The following is a 27,940-nucleotide window of genomic DNA, read 5'->3' as shown; positions in this document are numbered from 1 at the left end:
AGATAAGTAACCTAGGTGAGTTCTCAGAACTGCCCGGTTATGATGGAATATTAGAAAGGGTGGAAGACAGGACAAAGCGCCTAAGTCCAACACCCTTCTAGCAGAGGTAATAGCCAGCAGAAAAAGGACCTTGGCTGTGAGCCATTTAAGGTCCACTGACTCAAGAGGTTCAAATGGAGATTCTTGCAGGGCACTCAGGACAACAGACAGATCCCATGGAGCCACAGGAGGGACATAGGGAGGCTGAATCCATAACACACCCTGAGTGAATGTATGAACGTCAGGTAGAGATGCAATTTTTTTATGAAACCACACCGACAAGGCTGCTATGTGAACCTTGAGGGAGGCCAGACTAAGGTCTAAGTCCAGGCCTTGTTGCGGGAAGCCAGGATTCTGGATGTTTTGAATCTGTACGCATCATAGTTCTTATCAGCACACCAGGTAAAGTAAGAATTCCAGACCCTATAATAGATCCAAGCAGACATCGGCTTACGGGCTTTCAACATAGTTTAAATGACCACCTCAGAGAATCCTTTGGCTCTCAGGAGTAATGCTTCAAAAGCCACGCCGTCAAAGACAGTCTGGCCAAGTCTGGATAGAAACAAGGGCCCTGTACTAGGAGGTCTGGTCATTGAGGAAGTAGAAGAGGATGCTCTGTTGATAGACCCTCCAGGTCTGTGAACCAATGCCATCTGGGCCATGCCGGAGCGACTAGAAGTGGTATTCCTCCTTCTTACTTGAACTTCTGCATGACCCTGGGCAGGAGTGACATTGGAGGGAACATGTAAGGCAGCCGAAAGTTCCATGGAGTGGCTAGTGTATCCAAGAACGCTGCTTGAGGATCCATGGTCCTTGATCCAAAGACCGGAACTTTGTGATTGTGTCGAGACGCCATCAGGTCTACATCTGGTAGGCCCCACGTGCCCACTAGGAGTTGAAAGACTTCTGAATGAAGACTCCACTCTCCAGCATGTACGTCCTGGCGACTGAGGAAGTCCGCTTCCCAGTTTAGGACCCACGGAATAAACACCGCCGATATTGCTGGCAGATGGCGTTCTGCCCATTGAAGGATTTTTGACACTTCCAACATTGCCCTGCGGCTTCGAGTGCTGCCTTGATGGTTGATGTATGCCACCATAATGACGTTGTCTGAGCGTACTTGAACAGGCCTGTTCTGTACCAGAGACAAGGCGAGAGTTAATGCATTGAACACCGCCCGCAGTTCCAGAATGTTTATCGGGAGGAGGGACTCGTCCTTGGTCCAACGACCCTGGAAAGAGTGATGCTCCAACACCCCACCCCAACCCCGCAGACTGGCATCCGTTGTCAGCAGGACCCAGTCACGGATCCAGAAGGGACAGCCCCTGCTCAATTGTTGGTCCTGGAGCCACCAGGTCAGCGAATGACGTACCTTCGGAGTCAAGGTAATCATGTCAGATCTGATACGATGAGGTAGGCCGTCCGACTTGGAAAGGATTAACCTCTGCAGAGGGTGGGAATTAAATTGAGCATACTCTACCATGTTGAATGCTGACACCATCAGGCCAAGTACTTGCATCCCCGAGTATATAGACACTCTGGGGCGACAGAGGAAGCATCTTATCCTGTCCTGAAGCTTCAGGACTTTCTCCGGAGACAGGAACAAACGTTGACTGTGTGTGTCCAGGAGTGTCCCCAGGTGCACCACGCTCTGAGCTGGGACAAGCGAGGATTTCTTCCAATTGATGAGCCCCCTGTGGGCTTGTAGGAAGCTTACCGTCAGTTGTAGATGACTGAGGAGGACATTGTGGGAGTTTGCCAGGATCAGCAAGTCGTTCAGATACGGCAGGATCCTGACTCCCTGGTGATAAAGATGTGCCGTCATTACGGTCATGACCTTGGTGAAGATCCCAGGAGCCGTAGCCAGTCCTAATGGCAGAGCCTGGAACTGATAGTATAGGTTGCCAATAGCAAACTGCAGATACTGCTGATGTGACTTGGCAATAGGTATATGCAGGTACGCATCCTGAATATCCAGGGATACCATATAGTCTCCGGGTTCCATTGCCAGCACACTTGAGCACAGCGTCTCCATCCGGAACTTGGACACTCTCACAAACTTGTTTAGTGATTTGAGGTTGAGTATAGCCCGGAATGACCCAATGGGTTTTGGGACTAGAAACAGGGTCGAGTAGTAACGGCACTACCACTCCTGTATCCAGGAGGGACCTCACAACCTGCTGCAGAGTTTGCGCCTTTAGTGGATCCGAAGGATCTGGACTGTGGTGCAAAGCTGGTGAGGGGGACGTCTCTTGAAAGAGACTGCCTACCAGTGAGAGACAACTTCTCGCACCCATGCATCTGAAGTGGTCTTTAACCAGACCTGGGCGAACTGCAGAAGTCGGCCTCCCACCCTGGGGTCCCCCAGGGGGAGGCCCGCCCCGTCATGCGGCAGGCTTGTCTTGTTTAGAAGCAGGCCGACGGGCTGCCCAGGACTGTTTTGCCTTGGGCTTAGTGGTTTTGGAAGCACGAGATTGTCTTGGGTATGCCTGACCTTTTGCTTTCCCTTGAGGTCGAAAGGAACAAAAAAAGTGGTACCTTTTGCCTTCTGTGCAGAAGGATTAGTATTTGGGAGAAAGGCAGTTTTAGCAGCCGCCAGATCAGATACAATTTTATTTAGGTTTTCCCCAAACAAGATGTCTCCCTTAAAAGGGAGTACCTCCAAGGTCTTTTTGGAGTCCAGGTCGGCCTTCCATGACCTCAACCACAGAATGCGGTGAGCCAGGACAGATGTAGTCGATGCCTTGGCCGCAAACACACCCGCCTCAGAGGACGCCTCTTGAATACAGTAAGAGGCGGTGGTGATATGAGACAGGTATTGTCTGGCATTGTCAGATATATCCTCGGGCAGCTCTGCCTCTAATGCCTGAACGCAATACCTTTAGCAGCCCAGGAGGCAGCAATAGTGGGTCTATGTACACCACCTGTAAGGGAGTAAATAGATTTCAGGCATCCCTCCACACATTTATTTGGCAGTTCTTTCAGTGAAGTGACAGTGGTGACACCACTAGGCAGGTGACATTTGAATCCACCGGCGGTGAATTTTCACACTTGTTACATAACTCTGCCGGAAGAGGATAGCGAGCTAAGGCCCGTTTAGGGAGGGAATTTCTTCCCTGGAATAGACCAGGGTTCCAGCCTGATGTCTACCAAATGGTCACAATGGGGTAATAGATTTTTAGCCACCTTCTGCCATTTAAACATGTCAGTTTTCTTGGTGACAGTAGTGGAATCCTCATCATCAGTGATTTGTAGGATTTGCTTAATAGCAACCACTAGAGCAGGGACGTCAACTTGCAATGTAGAATCCTCGTCAGAAACGCCTGATTCAGTGTCTGACAGGACAGTATGTTCCCCCTCCTCTTCAGATGAAACATCTGAGAGATTTGTGGATTGTGAGGAGGAAGCAGCCCGCTTAGATGACCGTGTGCCTAAAGCCAGAGAGTCTCCGCCGCAAGTAACCGGGAACAGGCCGCGGGAGTATACGACGCCGCTTGGAAGGTGATGAAGCTGCAGTGCTGAAGTGTCACCATGACATACAGCCTTGACAGACCAGTTTTGAAGAAATTTTCTGTCAGAAAAAGCTTTTTCAGGGCTGCCCAGTGCAGCCCTCCTGTTATGGTGACCTACTGCTGCAGCACCAACTGAAAAACTGAGCTCACAGTGCCTGGATGTGGGGTTACAGAGGAGGCCCCAATGCATCCTGGGACAGCCTAAAGCTTTAGCCTGTTGGTGCCTCTGCATCAAGATCCACTCTACACCCGATGTTTTCCCTGTGGAACACAGTGTACCCTGCTGCAGAAAAATAAAATAATAAAAAGCTTATGGCTGCAAAAAAACAGCAGCCCCATGACCCTGGTCCGGCTCCTGCCGCACCAAACAAAAAACTGAATTGCCTGAGCCAGGAGGCGGGGATACAGGAGACTGGCCCGTTGCATCCTGGGAGGCCGAAAGCTTATGACTGTTTGGTGCCATTCTGCTGACGCTACCTCGTATCCCAATGTTATCCTGTGGATAATCTGTGGACCCTACAGGAGAAACTGGATTTTTTTACACGCAAAAAAAAAATTTGGAAAAAAATTGCAGTAAATCCCGTTTTAGGGCCTAATTCAGACCTGATCGCACCTCTGCGAATTCGCAGTGGTTTGCAATTGGATAGTCTCCGGCCAGACAGAGTGAAAACCCGCCCCGTGCAAGTCTGTGTACACTGCGCGAAAAACTTTACATACGCCGGTCAGCTGCAAATCTGTTCGCAACTCACTCATCGAATGATTTTTCCAATCTGTGCGTAGCCCAGGACTTACTCCTACAGTGCAAAAGATTCAGGCTGATCGGGCCTGAGCTGACATCACACACCCTCAGGAACGCCTGCGTTTTTCCAGAAACTCAGAGAAAACGGCCAGTTACCGCCCCCCAAACGCCCGCTTCCTGTCACTCAACCTGCATTCGCCTATCGATCAAAAAAGACGCAGGATTTTTTTACGCAGTTTGACCTGCGCATTACGATCCGTACGCATTTGCAATTGTTCGATAATCAGCCGCTGTGCGATTTTGCACAACAGCGATCAGGTCTGAATTAGGCCCTTATTCGTGTGAAAATGTAATAGTCACAATTAAATAGAGCAGAGAATTAAATAACCAATAATATTTATTATTATTATTATTATTATTATTTTTTATGTGACTGTGTGTATAATGCTTGGGTTAGCAGCAGGTCTATCACACCCAGTGCACAGCTGATTGAGCGAGAAATGCCCTCCCACACAGGTTACATCCAATGGGAGGCTTTGCCCTTTGGCTGCTGTGTGTTCCCAGAGCAGGATTAACAATAGGGCTGATGGAGCTGCAGCTCCAGGTTCACGCCTCAAAATAGGCCCACTGCATCTGCAGCAACATACCCCTCCAACAATTTACACATAAAAATACCTACAAATTCGAAAAGGGGGCATGGCCACGGGTACAGTGACGTGGCCACGCCCCTTTTCCTATACTTTCAAGGGAAGTTTGGAGAGCCAAAATTGGTACAGACCATTAAAAAAAGGTACTGTACCTGCCAAAAAGGTACAGTTGGAGAGTATGCCACTGTATCTGCAGCAAGTCTCTGTACTGTAGATAGGTGGGGAAAAAAATCCTTTTACTGCAGCGTCCTATGTCTTGCTGCCAGTCCGCCTGCCCCCTCCGGCATCAACAATCCCCACTCCCTAGCCGCGGCACAGGTGGAACAAAAGCTGCTGCGCCACCGGTATAGATGTGTATGAAAGCGGCGCAGCGGAAGGCTTTCATAGCCCTCTCTGCACCGCATACTCTCTGAGCCCCTGAGTCTCCTCTGCGCGTGATGTCACAGAAGTGCCTCCCCGCCTCAGCCGCGCCCAGATCCCCATAGGCCCTGACTCTGCAACACAGCACCTGGGCTGCCGGCCTGGAAGCCGCAAGATGGCTAATGCAACGGATAGAGTGGGTGAAATTGCGGAGGGTAATGTCTGGACGCTGAATCAATGTAAAAGGTGACAGTGCTGTGCAGTGCAGTGGGTGTTACTGACACTGCACAGCACTCTCACCTTTTACATTAATTCAGCGAGTCAGTCAGTTCTGCCAGCCAGTCACTATTGTTAGTGCCGGTGTCCCAACGCGCCACATTACAGGGAAGTAGACACACTAAATAAACTACAGCTCCCAGCAGCCCTTAGCACCGAAACAATCCAGCGCTAAGGCCTGCTGGGAGCTGTAGTTTATGGAGTGCATCTTCTTCCCTGTAGTGCGGTGTGTTGGGACACCAGCACTAACAATAGTGACTGGCTGCTTTGCTGCTGTGCGAGTCTCCGGGAGAGCCACTGCCAAAGGGAGGACAGCAGCTTAGCTGCTTCCAGGAGGAGAAGGAGGAGAAGCATTACCCGCCCCTCCCCCACTCGCAGTACCTCCGGGACCCATCCGAGGCCCCCCCACCCCCCCCCCCTCCTCCACCACCCGCGGTGGCTTCGGACCCCCTCCCCCACCCGCAGCATCCCTGCACCCGCCCTTCCCCCACCCGCGGCCCCATCGCAGCAGCCCTTCCACAATCCGCTGCACCCCCGCAATCACTCCTCCCCCACCCGCGGTGGCTGCGGACCCCCACTGGCGGCACCCACGCAACCACCCCTCCCGCACCGGCGGCACCCCCCTCCCCCATCCACATCTCCCCCGCACCCGCCACTCCCCCAACCACAGCACCTACTAGGTGATTCATCAGGCCTTGCGCGCGCTGTTCACGCCGTTGCAAGGGGCTACGACCCCTTAATCATCGCACGCCCTTTGTCCGTGCAATATTTAACCACTCACACAATTATGATTGGAGGTAATACTCCATATAATAAAAATATTGCACCCCACAAGGGCGTGCAAGGGTTAAGGGGGCGTAGCCCCTTACGACAGTGTGAAGAGCACCCGTAGGGCGCGATGAATAACCTAGTAATAATAATAATAATATTAATAATAAATACAACTGATTTAAAAGGAAAGTACACTCTAATTTTAATTCCCCTCGCTTTTACCCTATTCTAATACAAATTCAGAGGTTGGAACCAGCTCCAGAAACCAACACCTGAATACAGCACTTCAGGGGGTGTCTGATCTTATGAGCCATTCAAAGAGATGCAAGCTGAACTGCTTAGCACCAGAGCCTGATTAAGACCCGTTGGGGCACTAGACGCAATACTGTTTTTAGCCTACTGTCCCTCCCTCCATTTGGCAAAAGACCCACATAAAAATAGATTACAATAATTAGTGCCCACTGAGGCCTGGCGTGAACCTAGGTTGCGTAGTAGTTGATCCGGCTGTTTAGCACCTGTGATGGTTCCTTTAAAGCAGTTACCCCATGTAATCTCTGGTGCACTCAGACTTACCTCAGCTGCTCATCTGTGCAATCCTCTCTATACCGCTTTGGATAAAATTTCTCCAGGGTTTGTTTAATTGCTTGGTTTGACTTTACTTGACCCGCTGTGGCCTGGAACGGACGTTCAAAGTCTCCAGTTTCCACCTACAGTTAAAACCCATGTTAATAGTAAGTCCAGTTATTAGTTTGACACTGAATACTGTATTTTAGCAACCAGTTTTGTGATACATTTCACATTCATGCTTTAATGTACAGGCTGCTTCTCACAAACAAAGGCACTGGACATATTATTGATATAGAGCCACTAAATTATTATGTATGTTCACAAATCTTATATTAATGTAATATTCATCTGTATTATCGTATTCACCACTATAGATTTCCCACCACAGGCCCCCATACAGTAGTCTGGATATTAGGAGTATACCCCAGTGTGGGAGACATGATGACCGACTTGTGTTGAACTCTGCATCGGCCCCACAATGCAGCCTATGGGCCTGATTCAGCATGAATCGTAGAAGTGCGGAAATCGCTCTTTGTCAATTTCCGCACTTCTGCGCATGCGCGAGGACATAGATTGCGATCACACTGTATTGCAATCTAAGTCTCAGCTGGGGGCAGCGACATAGCGTTTTGGTCTTGGTGCTGCGGCGGCACAGTCCTGACAACGGAGGTGTGAGCGGACCGTTTGTGGGGCGAGCTGCGGCGGCCGCGTGACATCACATGCAGCCGCTGCGTCCCAAAACATGGCGGCTCGGCGAGTGCCTTTGCATGAGAGGCGGCCTTGCCCTGTGCTGACTGCCCCCCGCATGTTAGGGAATGGAGTTGTAATGCTAAATTAGGCCCTATGTACATATCAAGAAATATATGAAACTTCATAACACATTTATTTAAAGTTCATATTTGGAAAAATCTGTGTGCCAACATATATTCAGGAACAGAAATTGCAATGTAACCTCTGCGCAGGGGCTTCAGTAATCACGTATACTGTATTCCAGCATGGGGATTATTAATACCATGATGATATATTTCATATGCAAATGTGCAAGAGCTTATGACCTATCTATTGACTAGTCCCTATTAGCTCAGGGACAAGTATAGGGCTGACCTTACCGGCTGCATACAATGGGGGGTAACTAGGAGTTGATCGCAGCAGCAAATTTGTTGGCATTTGGGCAAAACCTTGGGTCTAATTCAGACCTGATCGCTCGCTAGGGTTTTTTTTGTGCACTGCTGCGAGCAGACAGACGCCGCCCGTAGGGGAGTGTATTTTAGCTTTGCAAGTGTGCGATCGCATGTGCAGCCGAGCAATACAAAAAATATTTGTTCAGTTTCTGAGTTGCCCAGAACTTACTCAGCCGCTGCGATCACTTCAGCCTGTCCGGGCCTGGAATTGACATCAGACACTCGCCCTGCAAACGATTGGACACGCTTGCGTTTTACAAACCACTCCCAGAAAAAGGTCAGTTGACACCCACAAACGCCTTCTTCCTGTCAATCTCCTTGTGATCGGCTATGCGAATGGATTATTTGTAAAACCCATCGCACAGCAACGATCCGCTTTGTACCCGTGCGAGGCATTGCGGTGCATACACATGCGCAGTTCTGACCCGATCGCAGCGCTGCAAAAAACGCTAGCGAGTGATCAGGTCTGAATTACCCCCCATGTGCACTGCAGGGGGGGGCAGACATAACGTGTACAGAGAGTTAGATTTGGGTGGGGTGTGTTCAAACTGAAATCTAAATTTCAGTGTAAAAATAAAGCAGCCAGTATTTACCCTGCACAGAAACAAAATAACCCACCCAAATCTAACTCTCTCTGTACATGTTATATCTGCCACACCTGCATTGCACATGGGGGGGTCATTCCGAGTTGATCGCTAGCTGCCGTTGTTCGCTGCATAGCGATAAGTGAAAAAAACGGGTAATCTGCGCATGCGTATGCACCGCAATGTGCACGCACATCGTACGGGCACAATGTCCTTTGTGGTTTTGCACTGGTTCTAGCAACGATTCCAAATGCACAGCCAATTGCAAGGAGATTGACAGGAAGAGGGCATTTCTGGGTGCCAACTGACAGTTTTCTGGGAGTGTTTGGAAAAACGCAGGCGTGGCTGAAAATATGCAGGCGTGGCTGAAAAAACGCAGGCGTGACTGTGCGTTCGCTGGGCGGGTATGTGACGTCAAAAGCCGTCCCTCCGTCGTTAGAATCAACGCACACGAAGAGTAACTACAGGGCTGGACTTGTTTTGCACAAAAAGATTCTGCAGGCGCTCTGCTGCACAAGCCTTTGCACATCTGCAAAGTGAAAATACACTCCCCAGTGGGCGGCGACTATGCGTTTGCATGGCTGCTATAAACTGCTAGCGAGCGAACAACTTGGAATGACCCCCATGGTTTTTCCCAACTGCTAACAAATTTGCTGCTGCAATCAACTCTGAATTACCCCCATAGTGCGAGTAGTGTAGGGCTGTCCGTATTAGCTCAGAACATAGTGGGAGGAGTGTAGGTCTGTCCCCATTAGCTCAGTACATAATGGGAGTAGTGTAGGTCTGTCCCTATTAGCTCAGTACATAGTGCGAGTAGTGTAGGGCTGTCCGTATTAGCTCAGTACATAGTGGGAGGAGTGTAGGTCTGTCCCTATTATCTCAGTACATAGTGGGAGGAGTGTAGGGCTGCCCGTATTAGCTCAGAACATAGTGGGAGGAGTGTAGGTCTGTCCCCATTAGCTCAGTACATAATGGGAGTAGTGTAGGTCTGTCCCTATTAGCTCAGTACATAGTGCAAGGAGTGTAGGGGTGTCCCTATTAGCTCAGTACATAGTGCGAAAAGTGTATGGTTGTCCCAAATAGCTCAGTGTATAGTGGGAGGAGTGTAGGGTTGTCCCTATTAGCTCAGTACATAGTGGGAGGAGTGTAGGTCTGTCCCCATTAGCTCAGTACATAGTGGGAGGAGTGTAGGTCTGTCCCTATTATCTCAGTACATAGTGGGAGGAGTGTAGGTCTGTCCCTATTATCTCAGTACATAGTGGGAGTAGTGTAGGTTTGTCCCTATTAACTCTTTACATAGTGGGAGGAGTGTAGGTCTGTCCCTATTATCTCAGTACATAGTGGGAGGAGTGTAGGTCTGTCCCTATTATCTCAGTACATAGTGGGAGGAGTGTAGGTCTGTCCCTATTATCTCAGTACATAGTGGGAGGAGTGTAGGTCTGTCCCTATTATCTCAGTACATAGTGGGAGGAGTGTAGGTCTGTCCCTATTATCTCAGTACATAGGCCCTCATTCCGAGTTGATCGGTCGCAAGGCGAATTTAGCAGAGTTACACACGCTAAGCCGCCGCCTACTGGGAGTGAATCTTAGCTTCTTAAAATTGCGACCGATGTATTCGCAATATTGCGATTACTAACTACTTAGCAGTTTCAGAGTAGCTCCAGACTTACTCTGCCTGTGCGATCAGTTCAGTGCTTGTCGTTCCTGGTTGACGTCACAAACACACCCAGCGTTCGCCCAGGCACTCCCACCGTTTCTCCGGCCACTCCTGCGTTTTTTCCGGAAACGGTAGCGTTTTCAGCCACACGCCCCTGAAACGCCGTGTTTCCGCCCAGTAACACCCATTTCCTGTCAATCACATTACGATCGCCGGAGCGAAGAAAAAGCCGTGAGTAAAAATACTTTCTTCATAGTAAAGTTACTTGGCGCAGTCGCAGTGCGAACATTGCGCATGCGTACTAAGCGGATTTTCACTGCGATGCGATGAAAAATACCGAGCGAACAACTCGGAATGAGGGCCATAGTGGGAGGAGTGTAGGTCTGTCCCTATTAGTTCAGTACATAGTGGGAGGAGTGTAGGTTTGTCCCTATTAACTCTTTACATAGTGGGAGGAGCGTAGGTCTGTCCCCATTAGCTCAGTACATAGTGGGAGGAGTGTAGGTCTGTCCCTATTAACTCTTTACATAGTGGGAGGAGCGTAGGTCTGTCCCCATTAGCTCAGTACATAGTGGGAGGAGTGTAGGTCTGTCCCTATTAACTCTTTACATAGTGGGAGGAGCGTAGGTCTGTCCCCATTAGCTCAGTACATAGTTGGAGGAGTGTAGGTCTGTCCATATTAGCTCAGTACATAGTGGGAGGAGTGTAGGTCTGTCCCTATTAACTCTTTACATAGTGGGAGGAGCGTAGGTCTGTCCCCATTAGCTCAGTACATAGTGGGAGGAGTGTAGGTCTGTCCCTATTAACTCTTTACATAGTGGGAGGAGCGTAGGTCTGTCCCCATTAGCTCAGTACATAGTGGGAGGAGTGTAGGTCTGTCCCTATTAACTCTTTACATAGTGGGAGGAGCGTAGGTCTGTCCCCATTAGCTCAGTACATAGTTGGAGGAGTGTAGGTCTGTCCATATTAGCTCAGTACATAGGGCCTAATTCAGACCTGATCATAGCAGCAAATTTGTTAGCAGATGGGCAAAACCATGGGGGTCAATCCGAGTTGATCACTCGCTAGCTACTTTTTGCCGCCGTGCAAACGCATAGTCGCCGCCCACTGGGGAGTGTATTTTAGCTTTGCAAGTGTGCGAACGCATGTGCAGCCGATCAGTACAAAAACAGTTTGTGCAGTTTCTGAGTAGGTCTGAACTTACTCAGCCGCTGAGATCACTTCAGCCTGTCCGGTCCCGGAACTGACGTCAGACACCCGCCCTGCAAACACTTGGACACGCTTGCGTTTTTTCAACCACTCCCTGAAAACGGTCAGTTGATACCCATAAACGCCCTCTTTCTGTCAATCTTCTTGCGATCGGCTGTGCGAATAGATTCTTCATAAAACCCATTGCCCAACAATGAATCACATTGTGGTGAATACGCATGCGTAGTAGTGACCTGATCGCTGCGCTGCGAAAAACGTCAGCGTGCGATCAGGTCGGAATGACCCCCCATGTGCACTACAGGGGGTCAGATATAACATGTGCAGAGAGAGTTAGATTTGGGGTGTGTTCAAACTGAAATCTAAATTTCAGTGTAAAAATAAAGCAGCCAGTATTTACCCTGCACAGAAACAAAATAACCCACCCAAATCTAATGGGCCCTACACACATGCCGACATCACTGCACGATATGAACGATCTCGTTCATTAATGAACGAGATAACGTTCATATCGCGCAGTGTGGAGGCACCAGCGATGAACGATGCGCGGCCCCGCGCTCGTTCATCGCTGGTGCCATGTCAGCTGTGCATGCAGGCCAATATGGACGAGATCGTCCATATTTGCCTGCACGTCTACGGAGCCGGGTGACGGGGGGAGTGAAGAAACTTCACTCCCGCCGCCGGGTCGCCCGTCGGCCGTATCGGCCGTCGGGCACCTCGGTGGCCAATCGCGTAATGTGTAGGGCCTATTACTCTCTCTGCACATGTTATATCTGCCTTCCCTGCAGTGCACATGGATTTGCCCAGCTGCTAACAAATTTGTTCCTACGATCAACTCTGAATTACCCCCATAGTTGGAGAAGTGTAGGGCTGTCCGTTTTAGCTCTGTACATAGTGGGAGGAGTGTAGGTTTGTCCGTATTAGCTCTGTACATAGTGGGAGGAGTGTAGGTTTGTCCGTATTAGCTCTGTACATAGGGCCTAATTCAGACTTGAACGCTGCTGTGCATTTTCGCATAGCAGCCGATCAGGTCTGAACTGCACATGCACCGGCGCCGCAGTGCGCCTGCGCATGTCAGACAGCCGACGGCTGTCTCAGCCCTGCGATCCCCTCTGCCTGATTGACAGGCAGAGGCGGAATGGGGCGGGCTGGCGCCATTTGTCCGCCATTTGGGGGACGCGGTGCCCGGACCGTTGGGGGGGTGGGGGCGGGCCGACGCGGCTGAGTGACGTCACACGCAAACGCTGCGACCCTTACAGCGACGAGTAGCTCCTGCCAGCACGCAGGAGCTGCGCTGGCAGGGAGCTACCCCTAAAGTACAAAAGCATCGCCGCTGTGCGATGCTTTTGTACATGTGCGGGGGTGTTGAGCCTGACATGAGGGGACGACTAGGGTCTGAATTAGGTCCCTATTTGGAGAAGTGTAGGTCTGTCCCTATTAGCTCAGTACATAGTGGGAGGAGTGTAGGTCTGTCCCTATTATCTCAGTACATAGTGGGAGGAGTGTAGGTCTGTCCCTATTATCTCAGTACATAGTGGGAGGAGTGTAGGGCTGCCCGTATTAGCTCAGTACATAGTGGGAGGAGTGTAGGTCTGTCCCTATTATCTCAGTACATAGTGGGAGGAGTGTAGGGCTGCCCGTATTATCTCAGTACATAGTGGGAGGAGTGTAGGTCTGTCCCTATTATCTCAGTACATAGTGGGAGGAGTGTAGGTCTGTCCCTATTATCTCAGTACATAGTGGGAGGAGTGTAGGGCTGCCCGTTTTAGCTCAGTACATAGTGGGAGGAGTGTAAGGCTGTCCGTATTAGCTCAGTACATAGTGGGAGGAGTGTAGGTCTGTCCCTATTAGCTCAGTACATAGTGGGAGGAGTGTAGGTCTGTCCCTATTATCTCAGTACATAGTGGGAGGAGTGTAGGGCTGTCCATATTAGCTCAGTACATAGCGCTATGAGTGTAGGTCTGTCCTCCCTAATTTATAGGTTGCAGAACTTTTACGATATTTTTAATATCCTTTCCAGTAAAGGGCTCAGTCTCAGTTACCTATGTTTACATTTTAACAAAAATGTGAACATTGGTTGCTTGTATGATGTGATCCTCCTGTCCAAGTGTATGTTACCTTTACCAACAACTTTGAAACTGAATAACATCACAATAGTGACAGCACTACTGTAAAATAAGAATTTACTTACCGATAATTCTATTTCTCATAGTCCGTAGTGGATGCTGGGGACTCCGAAAGGACCATGGGGAATAGCGGCTCCGCAGGAGACTGGGCACAAAAGTAAAAAGCTTTAGGACTACCTGGTGTGCACTGGCTCCTCCCCCTATGACCCTCCTCCAAGCCTCAGTTAGGATACTGTGCCCGGACGAGCGTACACAATAAGGAAGGATTTTGAATCCCGGGTAAGACTCATACCAGCCACACCAATCACACCGTACAACTTGTGATCTGAACCCAGTTAACAGCATGATAACAGAAGGAGCCTCTGAAAAGATGGCTCACAACAACAATAACCCGATTTTTGTAACAATAACTATGTACAAGTAATGCAGACAATCCGCACTTGGGATGGGCGCCCAGCATCCACTACGGACTATGAGAAATAGAATTATCGGTAAGTAAATTCTTATTTTCTCTAACGTCCTAGTGGATGCTGGGGACTCCGAAAGGACCATGGGGATTATACCAAAGCTCCCAAACGGGCGGGAGAGTGCGGATGACTCTGCAGCACCGAATGAGAGAACTCCAGGTCCTCCTCAGCCAGGGTATCAAATTTGTAGAATTTAGCAAACGTGTTTGCCCCTGACCAAGTAGCTGCTCGGCAAAGTTGTAAAGCCGAGACCCCTCGGGCAGCCGCCCAAGATGAGCCCACTTTCCGTGTGGAATGGGCTTTTACAGATTTTGGCTGTGGCAGGCCTGCCACAGAATGTGCAAGCTGAATTCTACTACAATTCCAACGAGCAATCGTCTGCTTAGAAGCAGGAGCACCCAGCTTGTTGGGTGCATACAGGATAACAGCGAATCAGATTTTCTGACTCCAGCCGTCCTGGAAACATATATTTTCAGGGCCCTGACTACGTCCAGCAACTTGGAATTCTCCAAGTCCCTAGTAGCCACAGGCACCACAATAGGCTGGTTTAAGTGAAAAGCTGAAACCACCTTAGGGAGAAATTGAGGACGAGTCCTCAATTCTGCCCTGTCCGTATGAAAAATTAGGTAAGGGCTTTTATAGGATAAAGCCGCCAATTCTGAGACACGCCTGGCTGAAGCCAGGGCTAACAGCATTACCACTTTCCATGTGAGATATTTTAAGTCCACAGTGGTGAGTGGTTCAAACCAATGTGATTTTAGGAATCCCAAAACTACATTGAGATCCCAAGGTGCCACTGGAGGCACAAAAGGAGGCTGTATATGCAGTACTCCCTTGACAAACGTCTGAACTTCAGGAACAGAAGCCAGTTCTTTTTGGAAGAATATTGACAGGGCCGAAATTTGAACCTTAATGGACCCCAATTTGAGGCCCATAGACAGTCCTGTTTGCAGGAAATGCAGGAAACGACCCAGTTGAAATTCCTCTGTAGGGGCCTTCCTGGCCTCGCACCACGCAACATATTTACGCCAAATACGGTGATAATGTTGTACGGTTACATCCTTCCTGGCTTTGATCAGGGTAGGGATGACTTCATCCGGAATGCCTTTTTTCTTCAGGATCCGGCGTTCAACCGCCATGCCGTCAAACGCAGCCGCGGTAAGTCTTGGAACAGACATGGTCCCTGCTGGAGCAGGTCCTTTCTTAGAGGTAGAGGCCACGGGTCTGCCGTGAGCATCTCTTGAATTTCCGGGTACCAAGTCCTTCTTGGCCAATCCGGAGCCACGAGTATAGTCTTTACTCCTCTCCTTCTTATGATTCTCAGTACTTTTGGTATGAGAGGAAGAGGAGGGAACACATACACTGACTGGTACACCCACGGTGTTACCAGAGCGTCCACAGCTATTGCCTGAGGGTCCCTTGACCTGGCACAATATCTGTCCAGTTTTTTGTTGAGGCGGGACGCCATCATGTCCACCTTTGGTTTTTCCCAATGGTTCACCATCATGTGGAAGACTTCTGGGTGAAGTCCCCACTCCCCCGGGTGAAGATCGTGTCTGCTGAGGAAGTCTGCTTCCCAGTTGTCCACTCCCGGAATGAACACTGCTGACAGTGCTATCACATGATTCTCCGCCCAGCGAAGAATCCTTGCCACTTCCATCATTGCCCTCCTGCTTCTTGTGCCGCCCTGTCTGTTTACGTGGGTGACTGCCGTGATGTTGTCCGACTGGATCAACACCGGCTGACCCTGAAGCAGAGGTCTTGCCTGACTTAGGGCATTGTAAATGGCCCTTAGTTCCAGGATATTTATGTGAAGTGACGTTTCCATGCTTGACCACAAGCCCTGGAAATTTCTTCCCTGTGTGACTGCTCCCCAGCCTCTCAGGCTGGCATCCGTGGTCACCAGGACCCAATCCTGAATGCCGAATCTGCGGCCCTCTAGGAGATGAGCACTCTGTAACCACCACAGGAGAGACACCCTTGTCCTTGGAGACAGGGTTATCCGCTGATGCATTTGAAGATGCGATCCGGACCATTTGTCCAGCAGATCCCACTGAAAAGTTCTTGCGTGGAATCTGCCGAATGGAATCGCTTCGTAAGAAGCCACCATCTTTCCCAGGACCCTTGTGCATTGATGTACTGACACTTGGCCTGGTCTTAGGAGGTTCCTGACTAGGTCGGATAACTCCTTGGCCTTCTCCTCCGGGAGAAACACCTTTTTCTGTACTGTGTCCAGAATCATCCCTAGGAACAGCAGACGTGTCGTCGGAATCAGCTGCGATTTTGGAATATTTAGAATCCATCCGTGCTGTCGTAGTACTACTTGAGATAGTGCTACTCCGACCTCTAACTGTTCTCTGGACCTTGCCCTTATCAGGAGATCGTCCAAGTAAGGGATAATTAAGACGCCTTTTCTTCTAAGAAGAATCATCATTTCGACCATTACCTTGGTAAAGACCCGGGGTGCCGTGGACAATCCAAACGGCAGCGTCTGAAACTGATAGTGACAGTTCTGTACCACAAACCTGAGGTACCCTTGGTGAGAAGGGCAAATTGGGACATGGAGGTAAGCATCCTTGATGTCCAGAGACACCATATAGTCCCCTTCTTCCAGGTTCGCTATCACTGCTCCATCTTGAGGAGTGACTCCATCTTGAACTTGAACCTTTTTATGTAAGTGTTCAAGGATTTCAGATTTAAAATGGGTCTCACCGAGCCGTCCGGCTTCGGTACCACAAACAGCGTGGAATAATACCCCTTTCCCTGTTGTAGGAGGGGTACCTTGATTATCAACTGCTGGGAATACAGCTTGTGAATGGCTTCCAATACCGCCTCCCTGTCGGGGGGAGACGTTGGTAAAGCAGACTTCAGGAACCGGCGAGGGGGAGACGTCTCGAATTCCAATTTGTACCCCTGAGATACTACCTGCAGGATCCAGGGGTCCACTTGCGAGTGAGCCCACTGCGTGCTGAAATTCTTGAGACGGGCCCCCACCGTGCCTGAGTCCGCTTGTAAGGCCCCAGCGTCATGCTGAGGACTTGGCAGAAGCGGGGGAGGGCTTCTGTTCGTGGGAAGAGGCTGTCTGCTGCAGTCTTTTTCCCCTTCCTCTGCCCCGGGGCAGATATGAGTGGCCTTTTGCCCGCTTGCCCTTATGGGGACGAAAGGACTGAGCCTGAAAAGACGGTATCTTTTTCTGCTGCGAGGTGACTTGGGGTAAAAAGGTGGATTTCCCAGCCGTTGCCGTGGCCACCAGGTCCGATAGACCGACCCCAAATAACTCCTCCCCTTTATACGGCAATACTTCCATATGCCGTTTGGAATCCGCATCCCCTGACCACTGTCGCGTCCATAATCCTCTTCTGGCAGAAATGGACATCGCACTTACTCTTGATGCCAGAATGCAAATATCCCTCTGTGCATCTCGCATATATAGAAATGCATCCTTTAAATGCTCTATAGTCAATAATATATTGTCCCTGTCCAGGGTATCAATATTTTCAGTCAGGGAATCCGACCAAGCCACCCCAGCACTGCACATCCAGGCTGAGGCGATTGCTGGTCGCAGTATAATACCGGTATGTGTGTATATACTTTTAAGGATATTTTCCAGCTTTCTATCAGCTGGTTCCTTGAGGGCGGCCGTATCAGGGGACGGTAACGCCACTTGTTTTGATAAGCGTGTGAGCGCCTTATCTACGCTAGGGGGTGTTTCCCAACGCGCCCTAACCTCTGGCGGGAAAGGGTATAATGCCAATAACTTTTTAGAAATTAGCAGTTTTTTATCGGGGGAAACCCACGCTTCATCACACACCTCATTTAATTCATCTGATTCGGGAAAAACTACGGGTAGTTTTTTCACACCCCACATAATACCCTTTTTTGTGGTACTTGTAGTATCAGAAATGTTCAAAACCTCCTTCATTGCCGTGATCATGTAACGTGTGGCCCTACTGGAAAATACGTTTGTTTCCTCACCGTCGACACTGGAGTCAGTGTCCGTGTCTGTGTCTGTATCGACCTGAGGTAACGGGCGCTTTAGAGCCCCTGACGGTGTTTGAGACGCCTGTACAGGTATTAACTGATTTGCCGGCTGTCTCATGTCGTCAACAGTCTTTTGTAAAGTGCTGACACTATCACGTAATTCTTTCCATAAGACCATCCAGTCAGGTGTCGACTCCCTAGGGGGTGACATCACTAACACAGGCAATTGCTCCGCCTCCACACCATTTTCCTCCTCATACATGTCGACACAACGTACCGACACACAGCACACACACAGGGAATGCTCTGATAGAGGACAGGACCCCACTAGCCCTTTGGGGAGACAGAGGGAGAGTTTGCCAGCACACACCAGAGCGCTATATATATACAGGGATAACCTTATATAAGTGTTTTTCCCTAATATAGCTGCTGTATATATTTATATGTCAATTTAGTGCCCCCCCTCTCTTGTTTTACCCTGTTTCTGTAGTGCAGGACTGCAGGGGAGAGTCAGGGAGCCTTCCTCCAACGGAGCTGTGAGGAAAAAATGGCGCCAGTGTGCTGAGGAGATAGGCTCCGCCCCTTTTTTGGCGGCCTTTCTCCCGCTTTTTTATGTAAAAATAGGCAGGGGTTAAATACATCCATATAGCCCAGGAGCTATATGTGATGTATTTTTTGCCAAAAAGGTGTTTTTATTGCGTCTCAGGGCGCCCCCCCCCAGCGCCCTGCACCCTCAGTGACCGGAGTGTGAAGTGTGCTGAGAGCAATGGCGCACAGCTGCGGTGCTGTGCGCTACCTTAGTGAAGACAGGACGTCTTCTGCCGCCGATTTTCCGGACCTCTTCAGTCTTCTGGCTCTGGGGGACAGCGGCGCGGCTCCGGGACCCATCCATGGCTGGGCCTGTGATCGTCCCTCTGGAGCTAATGTCCAGTAGCCTAAGAAGCCCAATCCACTCTGCACGCAGGTGAGTTCGCTTCTTCTCCCCTTAGTCCCTCGATGCAGTGAGCCTGTTGCCAGCAGGTCTCACTGAAAATAAAAAAACCTATTTAAACTTTTACTCTAAGCAGCTCAGGAGAGCCACCTAGATTGCACCCTTCTCGTTCGGGCACAAAATCTTAACTGAGGCTTGGAGGAGGGTCATAGGGGGAGGAGCCAGTGCACACCAGGTAGTCCTAAAGCTTTTTACTTTTGTGCCCAGTCTCCTGCGGAGCCGCTATTCCCCATGGTCCTTTCGGAGTCCCCAGCATCCACTAGGACGTTAGAGAAAAATAGAAATAGCTTACTAGGGCGACATCACAATTCACCAGATATAATTTATTTATTAGCAGTTTCTTATATAGCGCAGCATATTCCGCTGCGCTTTACAATTAGAACAACAGTTATAGAACAAAACTAGGCAAAGACAGACAGACATAGAGGTAGGAAGGCCCTGCTCGCAAGCTTACAATCTATAGGGAAATAGGCATTGATACACAAGGATAGATGCTACCTGTTACATAATGGTCCCCCAGATTGCTAGGTTCTTAATGGGTTGTATGATATGATCACCCAGCAATGTTGGAAGACAAAATATGTGAGGTTATGTGGACTGTACAGAGAGGATGTAACTGGATAGGGAAGCATTGAAGGCTATGTGGGTGGGTCTGGAATTTGGTAGGCTTGTCTGAAGAGATGATTTAAACGTATTGTATGTGTATTATAATAAAATACTGAAGCTTTACAAAGAGGATCATCTCTCATTTATTTTAAAATCAAAGTTATGTACTATAAAGGAATAATGCACCCGCTACTACTTAAACAGGCATTAGCTTTCACATTAGGGTTCCGCAACTTGTATGGTCAAGGAACTTCTTTGACTTCTCATATAATTTACTGGGTGTGGATCATAGGGTCGAAAGTGACTAGGTCCACCTGAAATAGGTTGACACGGTCATTATGTCGATATGAACATGGTCGACGTTGAAAAAGGTCGACGCAATGTTTTTAGTTTTTTTTTTAAATGGTGTCGTTTTCTCTGTAAAGTGACCAGGTATCCCCTCGCATGGCTCGCTTAGCTCGCAAATGCTTCGGGCAAGGTGCCTCACTCCGCTACCGCTGCGCTCAGCACAGGTTACTATTCCCAATCATAGTCCACGTGGATCGTAAAGTATGAAAAAGTACCAAAAAATTATATATATATTTTTTTTAACTCATGTCGACCTTGTCCATATCGACCTAATGACCATGTCGACCTACAGACCATGTCGACTGAATGCATGTTGACCTAAAGACTAGATCCCCTCCAGTACATGTCACATAAGGATGCTGCATAAGTGTGTTGGGCACATTCCACAGAAGCACCAGATATCTCTTCAGACATCCCACTAGATGGAGACTGGTACCACCGGGGCAGCAATGGTGCCGCCTACTTGGCCTTGTGTCCTGGGCAGTGGCACTGGCTACACAATCCTTGTTTTTGGCCCTGTATTAGACAGTGCTTGTTCTACTTCTTAAAAATACACTTCATTATGAAGAGTAAGGAGTCGCTACTGTGACAACATCATGTAAACGTTGGTTTACTTACAGGACTAAAAGCACTACTTTAAAAAGACATTTAATACACTGTAAATGGAGCCGCTGCGGCCGCTGTACTTAATCCTTAGCCTACGTACTTTTTACACCATTAGCGTACAAGCCCCGTACTGTGTACGTACTTTGCGTACAAACGCCACGCTGGCCGTACAAAGTACACTCAGTGCGTACACACCCAAAGATACACCGTGAGCACTTAGCAGCTGCACGTGTGACTGTAATACACTAATAACCTTAGTAAGGAAAGGAGACACAACACCAGATTGTACTTAAAATGCCGGGTTCCGACACACCAACATGTAATTACTGAAAGGGGGTTACAATATAAACAATACAATACAATAGAATAATGGCTACAGTCAATGGTACATACGTGTTTGGTTTCGCCTGCGCTTCCCAGTCTGGTCCTCAGTCATCAAGGTAGATGACCTTCAGAGTCTGTGATAGTGACCTGGCATGCAGCTGGCTCTTTATACAGTGGATCAAAACATAATACAATAGACACAGTGTGCTCTTCTTCCATTGGTTCGGGGGTGGGACATATCCTGTGCACCGGGGATCACTGGTCAGCTCAAGAGGTAGGCGATGGCTAAGACTTGAGATGTGATTTCTGTTGTTTGCATCTGAGTTCCCGCCCCATGACCAGTTAAACCCATCACATTAATCATACATAAATCTGGTATTATTAATAACTTAATGCTGTAATATATGATAATATTCTTATTCCCACCAGATTAATATTTACGTGACTCTGAACAATATGATCCCACACATGATATGATTAATTATTTCCATTCTCAAGATATACATATATCCACATATATCCATACACACACACACACACACACACACACACACACACACACACACACACACACACACACACACACACAAATATATATATATATACACACACACACACATAGCATTCAGGATACTGGCGCCAGCATTGTAAGCCATGTCGGGATCCCAGCATCAGTATTCAGAACCGTGTCAAGAATCTGGCGTCAGTATTTTGAACGCCAGGATTCCAAACGCTGGTATCCTAACCGCATCCTCTCCCTTGTCACTGCTTCTTTTGGTTTTGACGTCAGCCTCCCCTGTGTCCAGTTCCTGCCTGCTTCTTTGGTCCTGCTCCTAGTGATCTCAAAGTTCTGACTCTGGCTGTTCCTTTTACCTCATTCTGCCCATCCCCTGGTACTGCATTGCTTGTCTGGTTCTGAACGGGTTCTGTCAACTATGCTCCAGGACACCTCACGTCTACCAGTCTCACTACCTGCCTTTAGTACCCCCAGAGAATACCATCTCCATACATTGGAACCCAGCTAGAGGGCAATGACCTTCATATCTTGCGCAGTCCAAACACCTAGCGGGGTCCCTGGGGATACATTAGTCTCCGTGCCTCTGTTCTAGGTATTACCAAATCCTACAAGTATGAGTACATCTATATGATGTGTCCAAGAGATGTGATAATAGGGATTTTAGGGGGAAATGTACTAAGCAGTGATAAAAGTGGAGAAGTGAGTCAGTGGAGAAGTTGCCCGTGGCAACCAATCAGCATTGACGTAACATTTATAATTTGCATACTATAAAAGTATACAGAGCAGCTGATTGGTTGCCATGGACAACTTCCCCACTTTTATCACTGCTTAGTACATCTCCCCGTAGTCCTTATAAAGGTCACCCATGACTCTAAGACAGGAGGTTACTCAGGCTGTCTTCTCCTAAATCCAACCTTTCATTTAGTCTCTTTATGGAACCATTCCTTTTTAAGAGACTTGGAGGGAAAATGACTTTACATTGGAACAGGGACTTACAGTATATTAGAGCCCACACAGATTTGACTTTGTTTCTCTTAAAACCACTTTACTGCAATTATTCCATACATTAGGCACATTACCACACACACAGACCCATTAAATCAATCCGTTAATAATACCTTGACTCTCACATCTGTTATCCACCTGCACTATACAAAAAGAGCGAGAGTCTAAGAGGTAGAGGGAAAGTTAAACCACCTTGGGAAGTCATCTTTACATCAGGTCCTCAAATTGTATAATTAGTGGTTAATCATGTACTGCACATTAGTGGAATGCTTCATTAACAGTAATTGCTTTGGAAATTGCATTAAAAGGAATACATAGTTCATTTCTCAGAGGTTACCTGGGCAAGCAGCGCAGCCAATTCCAGCGCCAACTCCTTATTTACTGGAAAGATGCCATTAACGATTTTATCATTCGTCTGGTACATTAACAGCAGCTTTTCTCTCTCTGTCTCCCCTCGCACCTGCACCGAGAAATTAAGTCTGCAATAAAGTGGAAAAAGGTACTAGAATCAGATATACGTTTAAGTGAAAGGTTAATTAATTATATTACTGCACAAAACTGTTATATATTGATTACCCAGAATAAAATATGGAGTATAACACAATATGACCTGTAATGACTCCCCCTAGTCAGCACCTGTTCTTATAGGTGAGTCGCACAGTCCGGGTGCCATCACACTTCCCCGGAAGCTGCTCCTTGGACGCCTGCTCCCACCGTGAAATGATGTCACAGATCTGCCAACGACAAGGAAATAATGCACTTCATGTGGTACCAACACTTTACTGATTAATCTGGGATGTTTGTATTGGGAAGTAGCAGATGCACAGAGACGTTTTACAAAGCTGCAATAATGAGGGCCCACTGCACAGATAATGCGCGTGGCTATTTTTGCACGAATGCACCTTTTAGGGAGGTATTTCTCTGCCTATGTATCTAGCAGGCAGCCAGTGAGAGCTGTGAGAGGAGGAAAAGCTCTATAATGTGCAGCTGTTAGACACACAGATACAGCATTATATAATAGACTAGGTGATTCATCGCACCCTACGGGCGCTCTTCACTCGGTCGTAAGGGGCTACACCCCCTTAACCCTTTGCACGCCCTTGTGGCGTGCAATATTTGTATTATGTGAAGTATTACCTCCAATCATAATTGTGTGAGTGGTTAAATATTGCACGGACAAAGGGCGTGCGATGGTTAAGGGGTCGTAGCCCTGAGAAATGGTGTGAACAGCGCATACAGGGCCTGATGAATCACCTAGTAGGTGCTGTGGTTGGGGGAGTGCCAGGTGCGGGGGAGACAAGGATAGGGTCCAGGGATGCCGCGGGTGGGGGAGGGGTAATTGTGGGGCACTGCGGGTGGGGGAGGGGCTGGTGTGGTGGTGCCGCGGATGGGGTCCGGAACCACTGCGGGTGCGGGAATGCCACGGGTGGGGGAGGGGTGGGTGCGGGAGGGGCGGGGTGGGTGTGCTGCGGGTGGGGAAGGGGGTCCAGAGCCACCGCGGGTGGTGGAGGGGGGGGGGGGGGTTGGGGGTGTCACGGAGGGGGCCCGAAGGTACTGCGAGTGGGGGAGGGGCGGGTAATGCTTCTCCTCCTGCTGTCCTCCCTTTGGCAGTGGCTCTCCCAGAGACTTGCACAGCAGCCAATCACTATTGTTAGTGCCGGTGTCCCAACGCGCAATATTACAGGGAAGAAGATGCACTCAATAAACTACAGCTCCCAGCAGCCCTTAGCACCGGAATGCTTTGGCGCTAAGGGCTGCTGGGAGGTGTAGTTTATTTAGTGCGTCTACTTCCCTGTAATTCTGCGCGTTCAGACACTGGCGCTAATAATAGTGACTGGTTGGCAGAACTGACTGACTGGCTGAATCAATGTAAAAGGTGAGTGCTGTGCATTGTCAGTGACACTGCACACCCACTGCACTGCACAGCACTGTCACCTTTTACAATGATTCAGCGTCCAGACATGACCCTCCGCGATGTCACCCACTCTATCCATTATATTAGCCATCTTGGGGCTTCCAGACCGGCAGCCCAGGTGCTGTGTTGCGTAGTCAGGGCTTCTGGGGATCTGGGCGTGGTTATGGCGGGGAGGCACTTCTGTGACATCACGCGCAGAGGAGGCTCTGGGGCTCAGAGAATATGCGACGCAGGGAGGGCTATGAAAGCCTTCAGCTGCACCGCTTTCATACACATCTATGTCAGTGGCGCAGCAGCTTTTGTTCCACCTGCGCCGCGGCTAGGGAGTGGGGATTGTTGATGCCGGAGGGGGCAAGCAGACTGGCAGCAGGACATAGGACGCTGCAGTAAAAATAAGAATTTACTTACCGATAATTCTATTTCTCATAGTCCGTAGTGGATGCTGGGGACTCCGTAAGGACCATGGGGAATAGCGGCTCCGCAGGAGACTGGGCACATCCAAAAGAAAGCTTTAGGACTATCTGGTGTGCACTGGCTCCTCCCCCCATGACCCTCCTCCAAGCCTCAGTTAGGATACTGTGCCCGGACGAGCGTACACAATAAGGAAGGATTTTGAATCCCGGGTAAGACTCATACCAGCCACACCAATCACACCGTATAACCTGTGATCTGAACCCAGTTAACAGCATGATAACATAGGAGCCTCTGAAAGATGGCTCACAACAATAATAACCCGATTTTTGTAACAATAACTATGTACAAGTATTGCAGACAATCCGCACTTGGGATGGGCGCCCAGCATCCACTACGGACTATGAGAAATAGAATTATCGGTAAGTAAATTCTTATTTTTACTGCAGCGTCCTATGTCCTGCTGCCAGTCTGCTTGCCCCCTCCGGCATCAACAATCCCCACTCCCTAGCCGCGGCGCAGGTGGAACATGAGCACTCTGCAACCACCACAGGAGGGACACCCTTGTCCTTGGTGACAGGGTTATCCGCTGATGCATCTGAAGATGCGACCCGGACCATTTGTCCAGCAGGTCCCACTGGAAAGTTCTTGCGTGGAATCTGTCGAATGGGATTGCTTCGTAGGAAGCCACCATTTTACCCAGAACCCTTGTGCATTGATGCACTGAAACTTGGCTCGGTTTTAGGAGGTTCCTGACTAGCTCGGATAACTCCCTGGCTTTCTCCTCCGGGAGAAACACCTTTTTCTGGACTGTGTCCAGGATCATCCCTAGGAACAGAAGACACGTCGTCGGAACCAGGTGCGATTTTGGAATATTGAGAATCCAATCGTGCTGCCGCAACACTACCTGAGATAGTGCTACACCGACCTCCAACTGTTCCCTGGATCTTACCCTTATCAGGGAATTGTCCAAGTAAGGGATAACTAAAATTCATCATTTCGGCCATTACCTTGGTAAAGACCCGGGGTGCCGTGGACCATCCATACGGCAGCGTCTGAACTGATAGTGACAGTTCTGTACCATAAACCTGAGGTACCCTTGGTGAGAAGGGTAAATTTTGACATGAAGGTAAGCATCCTTGATGTCCCGAGACATCATGTAGTCCCCTTCTTCCAGGTTCGCAATCACTGCTCTGAGTGACTCAATCTTGAATTTGAACCTCTGTATGTAAGTGTTCAAAGATTTTAGATTTAGAATCGGTCTCACCGAGCCGTCCGGCTTCGGTACCACAACAGTGTGGAATAATACCCCGTTCCCTGTTGCAGGAGGGGTATCTTGATTATCACCTGCTGGGAATACAGCTTGTGAATGGCTTCCAAAACTGTCTCCCTGTCAGAAGGAGACATCGGTAAAGCCGACTTTAGGAAACGGCGAGGGGGAGACGTCTCGAATTCTAATTTGTACCCCTGAGATATCACCTGAAGGATCCAGGGGTCTACTAATACGGCGTCTTCTCATGTTGAGAGGCGACCTGGGGTACAAACGTGGATTTCCCAGCTGTTGCCGTGGCCACCAGGTCTGAAAGACCGACCCCAAATAACTCCTCCCCTTAATAAAGCAATACTTCCAAATGCCGTTTGGAATACGCCTCACCTGACCACTGACGTGTCCATAACCCTCTACTGGTAGAAATGGACAACGCGCTTAGACTTGATGCCAGTCGGCAAATATTCCGCTGTGCATCACGCATATATAGAAATGCATCTTTTAAATGCTCTATAGGCAAAAATATACTGTCCCTATCTAGGGTATCAATATTTTCAGTCAGGGAATCCGACCACGCCAACCCAGCACTGCACATCCAGGCTGAGGCGATTGCTGGTCGCAGTATAACACCAGTATGTGTGTAAATACCTTTTAGGATACCCTCCTGCTTTCTATCAGCAGGATCCTTAAGGGCGGCCATCTCAGGCGAAGGTAGAGCCCTTACAAGCGTGTGAGCGCTTTATCCACCCTAGGGGGTGTTTCCCAACGCACCCTAACCTCTGGCGGGAAAGGATATAATGCCAATAACATTTTAGAAATTATCAGTTGTTATCGGGGGAAACCCACGCATCATCACACACCTCATTTAATTTCTCAGATTCAGGAAAACTAGAGGTAGTTTTTCCTCACCGAACATAATACCCCTTTTTTGGTGGTACTCGTATTATCAGAAATGTGTAAAACATTTTTCATTGCCTGAATCATGTAACGTGTGGCCCTACTGGAAGTCACATTCGTCTCTTCACCGTCGACACTGGAGTCAGTATCCGTGTCGGCGTCTATATCTGCCATCTGAGGTAACGGGCGCTTTAGAGCCCCTGACGGCCTATGAGACGTCTGGACAGGCACAAGCTGAGTAGCCGGCTGTCTCATGTCAACCACTGTCTTTTATACACAGCTGACACTGTCACGTAATTCCTTCCAACAGTTCATCCACTCAGGTGTCGACCCCCTAGGGGGTGACATCACTATTACAGGCAATCTGCTCCGTCTCCACATCATTTTTCTCCTCATACATGTCGACACAAAAGTACCGACATACAGCACACACACAGGGAATGCTCTGATAGAGGACAGGACCCCACTAGCCCTTTGGGGAGACAGAGGGAGAGTTTGCCAGCACACACCAGAGCGCTATATATATACAGGGATAACCTTATATAAGTGTTTTTCCCCTTATAGCTGCTGTATAGTTAATACTGCGCCTAATTAGTGCCCCCCTCTCTTTTTTAACCCTTTCTGTAGTGTAGTGACTGCAGGGGAGAGCCAGGGAGCTTCCCTCCAACGGAGCTGTGAGGGAAAATGGCGCCAGTGTGCTGAGGAGATAGGCTCCGCCCCCTTATCGGCGGCCTTATCACCTGTTTTTCTATGTATTCTGGCAGGGGTTAAATGCATCCATATAGCCCAGGAGCTATATGTGATGCATTTTTTGCCATCCAAGGTGTTTTTATTGCGTCTCAGGGCGCCCCCCCCCCCCAGCGCCCTGCACCCTCAGTGACCGAAGTGTGAAGTGTGCTGAGAGCAATGGCGCACAGCTGCAGTGCTGTGCGCTACCTTG

General features: G+C 49.0%; 1 protein-coding gene across 2 annotated transcripts in view; it reads right to left on the bottom strand.

Moving 5' to 3' along the window:
- The window catches only part of PLEKHH2 (pleckstrin homology, MyTH4 and FERM domain containing H2), a 417,559-nt gene that overhangs the window by 25,615 nt on the left and 364,004 nt on the right, over positions 1-27,940 (bottom strand). For both annotated transcript variants that reach the window (XM_063918337.1, XM_063918336.1), the window contains exons 24-26: positions 23,147-23,244; positions 22,848-22,989; positions 6,918-7,051 (exon numbers count right to left, since the gene is read on the bottom strand). In XM_063918337.1, the coding sequence (XP_063774407.1) occupies positions 6,918-7,051; positions 22,848-22,989; positions 23,147-23,244 (374 nt within the window). The remainder of the gene's footprint in view (positions 1-6,917; positions 7,052-22,847; positions 22,990-23,146; positions 23,245-27,940) is intronic.

This window comes from Pseudophryne corroboree, chromosome 4, assembly GCF_028390025.1.
Source record: "Pseudophryne corroboree isolate aPseCor3 chromosome 4, aPseCor3.hap2, whole genome shotgun sequence".
NCBI lineage: Eukaryota > Metazoa > Chordata > Amphibia > Anura > Myobatrachidae > Pseudophryne > Pseudophryne corroboree.
The sequence above is the reverse complement of the archived record's forward strand: the minus strand, read 5'-3'. Positions and strand labels throughout refer to the sequence as shown.